Raw genomic sequence first — 10,154 nt, forward strand, 5'->3', positions numbered from 1 at the left:
ATATGATAAATTAGTGTTTTTGGACTTGATGTATAAATAAGGAATTTGTGAAAAGAACTACATAAAGTGCGGGGACAGAAAGGTATAGGAGTGTAGCTTATGTATGTTACTGAAGTTAAGTTGGTTAGCAAAGCAAATGAGATTGTTATAGATTTAGGATGTTAAATTTAAGCCCTGAGGTAACCACAAAGAAAATATTGGAGACTATGCAAACTCATAGAGACAGAGTACAGCACAGGTTACCAGGGATGGGGTCAGGGAGTTAATGCAAAATGAGTGTAGGTTTTCTGTTTGGGGTGAAGAGAAAGTTCTAGTAATGGATGGTAGTGAGGTTATTGCAGCATTGTGAATGTGATTAATTTCAATGAATGGGATGTTTGGGAGGGGTTGGGATGGGAAGATTTATGTTGTATATCTTTCCACAATTAAAAAAATAAGATAAACTTAAGAGATAATGACAAATGCAATACGTGATACTAGATAGGATCTAAGAATGGAGGAGAAAAGGCTCAAAAGAACATTACTGGGTCACAAAAAAATTGGAATAGAGATTGTAAGCTCTGTATCAATGTTAAATTTCTTGAACTTGATAACTGCACTTAAGATGATTACATAAGTGAATACTTTTGTTTGTAGGAAATGTACATGGAGTTTTACATGTTCAAGGAGTATGTGTGGGATGAGTATGCGTGTAACCTGCTCTTAGATGTTCATAAAATAGTAGCTATATATATATATATATATATATATATATGATAGAATGATATGGCAAAGTGGCAAAATGTTAAAATTGGTGGATTTGAGTGTCTGGAGTGGGAATATTAGAGTTCTCTGTATGGGGTTTCTATTATTTTTGCAACTGTTCTGTAAATTTGAAATGATTTCAAAATAAAAAGTTAAAAAATATGAGGTAGTTAAGACAATCAATACTATGCACCCAGTACTCCACTGTGCCAGTTTGAAATTGTTATGGACCCCAGGAGAGCCATGATCTTTTAATCCAATCTTGTTGGGTGGAACCTTTTGATTGAATGTTTTCATGGAGATGTGACCACCCAACTATAGGTGAGACCTTTTGATTAGATCATTTCCATGGATGTGTGACCCCACCCATTCCAGGTGAGTGTTAATTAGATCGCTAGAGTTCTTTAAGACAGCTCAAGGAAAGAAGGAGCTCAGAGAAGCCAAAACAGACATTTTGGAGAGAAGCTATGTAATCCAGAGTTTGCCCCTAGGAGAAGCTAAGAGCTGACACAGATGCTTGGAGACACGCAGAAATGCAGACAAAAAAGACATTTGGAGATGCTAAGAGATGAAGCCCAGAGTTTGTTCCAGAGAAGCTAAGAGAGGACTCCTAGATGCTTACAGAGAAACACCCAGGAGAACCAAGCAGAGAGCTGAGAGAAGTGGAGGGAGACAGAAACCCAGAGACATTTTGGAGAAAGCCATTTTGAAATGCAACCTGGGATCAAAGGAACAGCAGATGCCAGCCACATGCTTTCCCAGATGACAGAGATGTCCCAGATGCCATTGGCCTTTCTTCAGTAAAGGTATCCTCTTGTTGATGCCTTAGTTTGGATGCTTTTATGGCCTTAGAACTGTAAATTTGTAACCTAATAAATCCCCTTTATAAAAGCCAATTCATTTCTGATATTTTGCATAATGGCAGCTCCAGCAAACCTGAAAATCCACTTAACATTGAGTTAGCTCAAAAACAAAACAAAACAAAAAAACAACAATTAAATGTCATAACCATGCTTTAAACTTTTATGGTTTCCTTTGCTCACAGAACAAAATCTGAATTAGCCACACCTATAAGGCCATACTTAATTTTGTTCCTATTACATTTCTAAGTTCATTTCATACCATTCTCCCTTTCTTTGGGGACTGAATTATGTCCCCCTCAAAGACATGTTCAGGTCCCAACCACTGGTCCTGTAGGTGAGAACCCATTTGTAAATAGGACCTTTGAAGATAGTTAAGGTGTGTCCAAATGGAACAATTGTGGGCCTTAATCCAGTATGGCTGAAGTCCTTTTAAGCAAAGGAAATTGGACAAGGGAGAAGCCATGGCAGCAGCCAGAAGCTGGAAGGCAATGGAATGCAGAACAGTAAGGTGAAAATGCCTCCAGTTGTATTGTCATGTGAGGGGTAAGTCAAGGACCACAAATTGCTGACAACCAACCCCAGAAGAAAGCATTGCTTTGCCGATGCCTAGATTTTTTACTTCTCCTAGCCTCAGAATCATGAGCCAATAAATTCCTGTTGTTTAAGCCAATCCACTGTATGGTACTTATTTTAGCAGCTAGAAAACTGAAATACTCTCTCTCAGCATTCCAGCTATTCTTGCTTCCTTTAGCTTCTCAGACATGCCAAGCCCCTCCCATCACTGGGTCGTTGTACTTGTTCCTGTTGCCTTGGATGTTCTTCCATGGGTGGCTCATTCTCAATCCTGTCTCAACTCAGATGTCACCTCAGAAAGGACTTCCACAGTCATCCTCTCATCCTATTTGCTGTGAACATCTTGTCTGCTTGCTCACTCTCTTCCACACCAAAATGTTAAGCTCCACCAGAAGGACTTTGTCTTATTTTCCACTGTAATCTTAAACACATGTTACGTGCCCACAAACACTTGATAAAATACCATAGTTAAGAACTCTTTAATGTAAAAATGATTTAATCCCCATTTTACAGGTGAATAAACCAGGATACAATGACATAAAATAACTCAGTAAAGATCACAATCTACTGAGTGGCAAAGATTTGAACACAAGCTACCCAAGAGGCTAAGTTTTATAGAAGTCTATCTAACATGCAGCTCAGTGGGGCAGCTAAATGCAAAATGTAGCCAGGAGCTCTAGGATAAGCCTTGAGGATAGAGCCCTGGAGCAAGTCCTGGGTGGGTGGAAGAGGATAATGGGGCACGTGCACAGGGAAGCCATCAATAACACTGAGCTGTGGATCCAAAGATTTGCCATCGTCTTCTACACATTAGGTAGAGGTTTGATAGAATGACTACCACTCACTAGTCATACAATTTGAGCACTTACTCAACTTTACTGAACCTTTGCAGTTACCTGTGTAATACAGGTATCACCTACCTTGGTCAGAATTAAAAATATGTAAAAGGTAAAATGTCTTATGTAGCATTGAGTGCTCAATGACCTATAACTATTATCCTCAACCTACAACTTGTTACAATTGCTTGTTCCTTTATGAATGCCAATGTTTAGGCTACCACATCCCCATTTCCCGGCAAACAGCAAGGCTGAATACACATAAGTGGATATAAAAAGGATTTCACCTGAAAATTTTGGTTTGAAAGTCTGCTGAACACTGGGAATAGATACACTGTATCATTTTTTCAGTAAAGTATTTCAGTGCCTATTAGGTGTAGATGCTGTTGAAAGCACTGGGATAAACAAGACAAAATCCCCAACATTATTAAGCTTCCATTCTAGTAGAAGAATGAGAGTTAAAGAGTTATCAGCATTTGGATGGCGTTTAAGACAATAAGCAGTATCTTAAGCAATGGTTTAGAATTAAAATGTCAAGATAGCATTGAAGTCCAAGATTTTAAAGAGTATCTAGTAAACCTTCAATGTGTAGCTCAGCTTATTGCTTATGGCTTTATAAATGCCCTAATAATTGTATTTGATAGCAAATCAGACATATTTAAAGATTCATGGGACAAAAATGTTTCAAGATAAAAATGAATTCAAGAACACAGATACTATATGCATACTATGAAATAAATACAATGTGATGTTTATAAATGAGAACACATTAAAAATGAACAGTATTCAGAAGTGGAAAAAGATGAGTACTGAGTACATAGCCTTTTATTTCTTTTCTTCAGATGAAGAGTTTGTGTGTTTTAATTATACAAAGATGAGGAGTCAGTTTTGCAACCTAAAAATATTTACTTATTAAAACTATATTAATACTTTAATAAACTATACAAAAAAGATGAGACAAACATGTGCATTTATAGAACTGCATGTCAGTCATGCCAGATCCCTGCAGAGGGAATTCCCAGCACGACCTCATTCATCTGTGGGGACACAGAGCAATCCTTGTTTAGACATACACATTCATCTATTTATCCAGCAGGTCTGCCCTCCGCTTCTTGATGGTTTCCTTCCACTATGAATGTGCATGTTCAGTTGTCTGCTTCTTAGAGCAGACATTTACCTACAAGGAAAAATTATTATTAGTTACTTGTTAATTTGGATCTGTTAGAAAAAATCCAACAATCATTAAATGTTCATACCAAAAGGCATTTTGATAATAAAGCCAATACATTTTTCAAAGGTTAAGATATAAATATTTTTTCAAATAATGATGTCTCAATAATTATATAATGTTGGGCAATTTCCATTTTCCTAAAGAAAACCTTCCTAAGGAGGCATTAGGAAATAAAAATAAAACCCTTGCAAAATAATTTCTGATTTTAACTTACCTTCCTCATCCACCAGCCATTGGAGGAGGACTAGGTCCACGCAGATGATTGATTCGACCCATTCTTCGGGGAGGGTTTCCTGGTGGCCTAATAAAATAAAACATTATTATCTACTGTTTAGTAGACAAACTTCAACTGGATCTGGTTAAACACTCAAATCCTTTTCTTTTTCTTTTTCAACACCCAGAATTTAAAGCAAGGATTGTGATGCCTGCACAGCACTTCCTATAAATGCCCAACTGAATCTCCCTCCAGCTTATTCCTGCTTCAGGGAAACACGAGTCCAGCTCAGTGTTGCCTCATCTTCTGAGCTTTTCATCGGAAGCCAGAAATCTAGATTCTAAAGTGAAATCTCCAGATTTTAATACTGGCCACCAGTTTTTATCCTCTATTTCAGCATTTTACCTTAAGATATTGATATATCTTTTAGCTTTGCCAGATTAACTGATTATCAAATCAGAGACAACTTGACTTTTAATTCACAGTAATACATTAATTTTGTAAAACAGGATTTAAACTTTTGATTTCCATAAACCTAACTATATGTGTAACATGTATTATAGTTGAATACCCTCTTCCATCATCATATCTGGAATCAGAGGAGTTTCCATAGCCTCTTCTTTTCTTCACATCTTGCTGAAGCAGGGTTTTGAAACTGAAACAAGAAGCAGAGACAAACAATGTAGGTACCTCTTTCAACAATACTATAAAGTTTATTTCAAAAGCTTTAATTATCATTTCTGTGAGAGGATGACTAAACCTACTTAGCACCAAATCCACATATCTCAAAGCTAGGTGGACGCTGCCACCTAGCACAGGCATATAATACTATATTCTGTGCCGAATCATCTTTCCTTGTCTTTCTTATTTGCTAATAACTCTCCCAAAAGGAGCCTGAAACCAGAGTCATCCCCAACTCCTGTCCTACACTTAAACCTGTTGTCAGGTTCCAGAGTCTGTTACTGCAGTATCTCACATTCATCACCTCTGTGTATCCCCTGCCAATACTCTACCTAATATTACCTTGAGAAAGTTGGTGTGCCATAGGTACAGAGCTTCTAAGAATCTGGTTAAATGGAATTTTCTTTATTTACAGAAGGGGAAGGTTTTAACTAACTTAAAACATGGTTTTTAATAAATATGGAGTAGGTAAAATCTGTAAGAAACTTTAAAGAAGTTCTACACTGGGTAACTGAACTCAAGGCCTTTCTTACACCTTGCTGTATTTTTCCAAGGAACCATTTCTACCATTTTAAATTCTATCTTTTCTAATTTATGCTACCATCAGATTAATCTTTCTAAACCATGGCTACGCTAAGATGAAATAAGTGTAGAGATCACAACCTGATATTCAAAACCCTACACTTCTCACATGCCCCTCCCCCCTCAAACACTAAACTTCTATGCCAATCTTCACATGGTTTCTTCCACCTGGAATAATTTCCTCTGATGGCCACCTCCCACAATCATTCCCACCTCCAGTGCCACCTGTAACAGGAAGAGCATTACAGTCAATGAAGGGACTGTCTCCCTCAACCTTGTATCTCTGCAGTTCTTTGCCCATAGAAGACTCTCACATATATATTCAAACTTAGGATGATTAAGACTAGTTGGTAGTTGATGAGCAATTTTCACAGAAGAAACTGCATGTGAAAGACCAAAAAATTTATTTAACTAAGAACTGCTTGAAATTATGGACAAGTTTAAATTTTGTCTCCTTGTCATTAACCTTAACCCTTCATTTAAAAAAAAGTGCAGTGATTTTTTATCATTTTCAAGTTAAGAGTATATAGATGTAATTTATTGCCTATGATAATTTTAGCCAATTTATATAGCTATCTATACTAAATTTACTCTCTCCATCCCCAAATTATGAAGGGTTTGTAGTTATTCATTTTTTCTCTCATAGCAAAAATGTTGTTTTAAATATGTTATGTAGTATATACGTATGTTGATTTTTAATATTTTACATTCATTTTTGGTCAGAGATAATTGACCAAAATTAGAAAGGCAGGAGAAAAATGAATCAGGATTTAAAGAACTGGAAGATAGAGAAATATAAATAGTTTATGAAATTGTTTAGAAAAAGGATAATTGAAATATAAATGGAATCATACATTATTCACTCTTTTATGTTTGATTTCTTTTCCTTGACATTATCAATTTGCAATTCTTCCATGTTGTAGTGTACATCAGAGGTTTGTTCTCTTATTTTTGTTGCAGTAATAATTCCATTTTATGAATATGCTGTAATTATTTTTATCTTTTAATCTGTTAATAAGCTTATAGTTTGGTTCCAATTTTGGTTGATGTGAATAAAATTATTATGAAAATTTTTTAAAAAGTGCACTAACTGGGAGCATTTTTATCAAGATAGAATTCCTCCCCCTTTATTTACTTACCTGTTGCATAATCTAGAATAAAAGTTACATACATACACCAAACCCAGGAATAGCAGAGAGAAAGGGAGGTGCAGTCATTTGGTATTTGCATGGGCAGGTCTGGTTCACAGTTGTAGGTTGAAACAGTTACCACCAAGGCTAAGACATGATAAAGCTTATCAACACAACTAATATATATTAATAATCATAAGATGTTTGGTGGCAGCATTATCACTATACAAGTCTTAATTTCTCTCAGCAAAGTTATGAACAAAAAAAATTGCATTAAAAATGCTGCAGGAAAGCTGAACACTTCTGTCAGCTTAAATCTTAGGGCTATTAAGAGCACTACCATACTTACAACAAGACAACAAACTCAGCTATTCCCCAAAAGAAATCTGTTATCAAAGATAATCTCCATGGGGACTGACTCCGGCTGTCCAACACTTGTCCTACAACAAGAATAAACTTCAGTTAGTGCTACAAATCCCTGACATAAGATGCATTACATTTAATTATTTAGGTAACAATCATAGACTCAGGCTTCAACTTGTTCACTGCTCCATCACCATAAGGAGAGGTCAATTATGTGCAAGTCATTCTAAGATGGGTTCAGAAAAGTAAATCTCAATGATCAGGGGTTATTCCATTAATAACATGTCAAGTGCCTACCTACAGTTTGCAATTTTGTTGGATGACTTCATTCTGTTCAAGTATTTTGAGGAAACAACTGGGATGGGATGGGTGAGTACAAAAGAATGCTTTATACCACTTCCATTTTTCTAAATGGGTTCAGGGTATTTCTTTTTACTTGCAAAGTCTCTTGCCTGTATAAAAAGACTATATATACATTCTTACAACTTTTTAGAATCATTATGACAAAACTCTTATAAATCAAAGTATCTGTGCTCTAAGTACTGAAGGCTTGTTCTTCTTTAAAATGACCAGCATGGTTTAACAAGATGCTCTTGACTCTAACTGTAGGCTCCAACTTTATTTTAAGCAAAGCTGGATCTATTTTTCAAACTACTTAAACTAACAGAAGCTACAACAGGTACAGTTAGTACTGGAGAGTTTCAGTTTTGCAAATCAAGAGGGAAGACTATTTTGGGGAAGAACAGCTGTCTCTCAACCACCTCTCCTCTCCACTAAACCAAGGGCTTCACCATGCTCACCTCTAGTTCCTTCCATCAGGATTTACTTTTCCTCTTTCCTCAACTAGTTTATTTTCAGGTACCCACTTGATTCTCACAGAGCTATTGAGATGAAAGGGCTACAAGTAAACTCTGAAGAACATGGATGGTAGACTTGGTTCTGCTGCTTACTGGCTCTGCTTCTTTATGCTGACATATGTCTATTCTTTGGGAAAAAGTACTGCAGGTCTTGCCATCACATAGGATTGCAGAAAAAAGTCATTTGACAGCAGAAGTGTTTTGTCAACTATGAACTGCTGATAAAAACAGTCCTATCTAAGAAGATGGATCTAATTTGAGCCCATCAATTCTTCCTTTGTGATTCTAAAGAATCTATTATTTGCACTTGCATCATTCTTTCTTGCCCTTTGCACTCCCCCCAGTTGATGAAGGCAGAAACCCCCTCCCCAAATATCCTCAGTGGCAGAAAAAGTGCCTGAATGCAACAGGCATTTCTCAGCTGTAAAAGGTCCCTTCCTAAAGGGATATATATATGCATCATACACAACAACGAATACATAATAAAACACAGTACAAATATAAGAATAGAAGCCTCAACCACAAAGGTTTTAACACAAACTAAAGTCTTTAAGTGCTCAAAACTGAGATGACCCCTTGATGACTTTCGTTAGTGCCCATTAACCTACTTACTCGAAAGCTTTTTAAAGTGGGAGACAAGGAAGGAGGTGAGAGAGAAAGATTTTGACGAGCAAAGAAACGCAAAGTGCACTCAGCCAGAAAACTTCTTAACGACTAGCTCAATCATCTCTGGAGATAAAATGATTCAAATAGAACCACAACCTAGTTCCAAAGATCCAGGAGCTACTTGTTAAGACTGCCCCTAAGGAATTTCACCTGCATCAAACAGGTGTACAGCCAACTCTGGCATTGTTCTGACCTGCACAAGATGTCTTTCCTTTACAGTCATTTTCCCTGCGGAATCATCGAATTAAGTCTCTCTCAGAGTCTATTCCTGGAATAATTAACTTACTCCGAGAAGGAATGGTGCTTCTTCCCGTACTCCTTTAAATTGGGACAAAAAGTGCACGTATGATTCTGACTACCTACCCTCTCCTGGGGAAAAGGCCCATCCAAATTTCTCATCTACTATTCAACCTCATTCGACTCCGACTTTTTACACGTTATAGAAAGAGGCAGTATAGCTGATAACTTATAACAATCAAGACTCTGAAGCCAGCCTACCTAGGTTCGAATCCTGACTTTTGTGATCCTGAGCAAGTTATAGAACCTCTCGGCGCCTAAGTTTCTAAATCCGCAAAATAGGGATAACTAAAAATACCCAAACAGGGTTATTCTGAAGACTGAATGAGTTGATAAGCTAAATTATCCCCGAGGCAGAGGCGCTAAGTAAATGATGTCAATTGTAGTTAAGGACACTGAAGCCCGAGAAGAATGACACCTACAGCAAGATTCCTAATCAGAAACAGACGAAGGCGAGGACGCTGCGCTCCGTAGGCTGAGCCTGAAGGCGCCGGGAATCCGGCACCGTCGTCTCCCCGGGGACCTCCGCCCCAGCCCGCAGGTTCAGAACTACAAGCTGACGCGCCGCTAGCCGCGAAGGCTTAGTATCGGCCGTTAGGCGCAAAGCCCGGAGACACAACCCGCGCCTGCAGCCCCTAAAACTCACCATTCGAGATGTAAACCATCTTTCCACTCGCTCCTCGTTCCGGGAGCGACTGACGGGCCTCACCCTCTTGGATTCCTTTTCTACTTACAAAAACTGTGACCTCCAACGTCACAGGCCAACATTAGACAAACAGTGACAGAAAAGAGACGTGGGCAGAGTCCATTGGCTACCGAGGAAGACACGCCCACAGAGGGCGTGTTTGCTTCGTCACGCCGACACTTCCGGTAAAGGGAGGATGCGGGGGGAGTGGTCGGATGTGACGGTTGCGCGTCGTCCAGTAAGTGCGCCACTTCCTGCCTTCTTTCTGTTTTGATCCTTCTCAGCTAGTTTTTGTCTCTTTGTGAGGAGCTGCGTTTTAGTTATTTGATAAGCCCAGACTCGGGGTTAGGCAAAGCTAACGTGTGTAAGTGGGAAGAATTTTTTTCAGGAAAAAATTCCTCAGAATTTTCCAAAAGTGTTGATGTTTGAGGG

At 38.1% G+C, this 10,154-nt stretch overlaps 1 protein-coding gene across 1 annotated transcript; it reads right to left on the reverse strand.

Moving 5' to 3' along the window:
• Positions 1 to 4,457: 4,457 nt before the first annotated feature.
• SELENOK (selenoprotein K) lies at positions 4,458 to 9,831 on the reverse strand. The gene is made up of 4 exons (XM_037798404.1): positions 9,684 to 9,831; positions 7,204 to 7,294; positions 5,033 to 5,116; positions 4,458 to 4,548 (listed from the first exon to the last, which is right to left on the reverse strand). The coding sequence occupies exons 1-4, from the start codon at positions 9,700 to 9,702 to the stop codon at positions 4,458 to 4,460; spliced, it is 285 nt and encodes a 94-aa protein (XP_037654332.1). The 5' UTR covers positions 9,703 to 9,831.
• Positions 9,832 to 10,154: the final 323 nt, after the last annotated feature.

The sequence above is a fragment of the Choloepus didactylus genome, chromosome 1, assembly GCF_015220235.1.
Source record: "Choloepus didactylus isolate mChoDid1 chromosome 1, mChoDid1.pri, whole genome shotgun sequence".
NCBI lineage: Eukaryota > Metazoa > Chordata > Mammalia > Pilosa > Megalonychidae > Choloepus > Choloepus didactylus.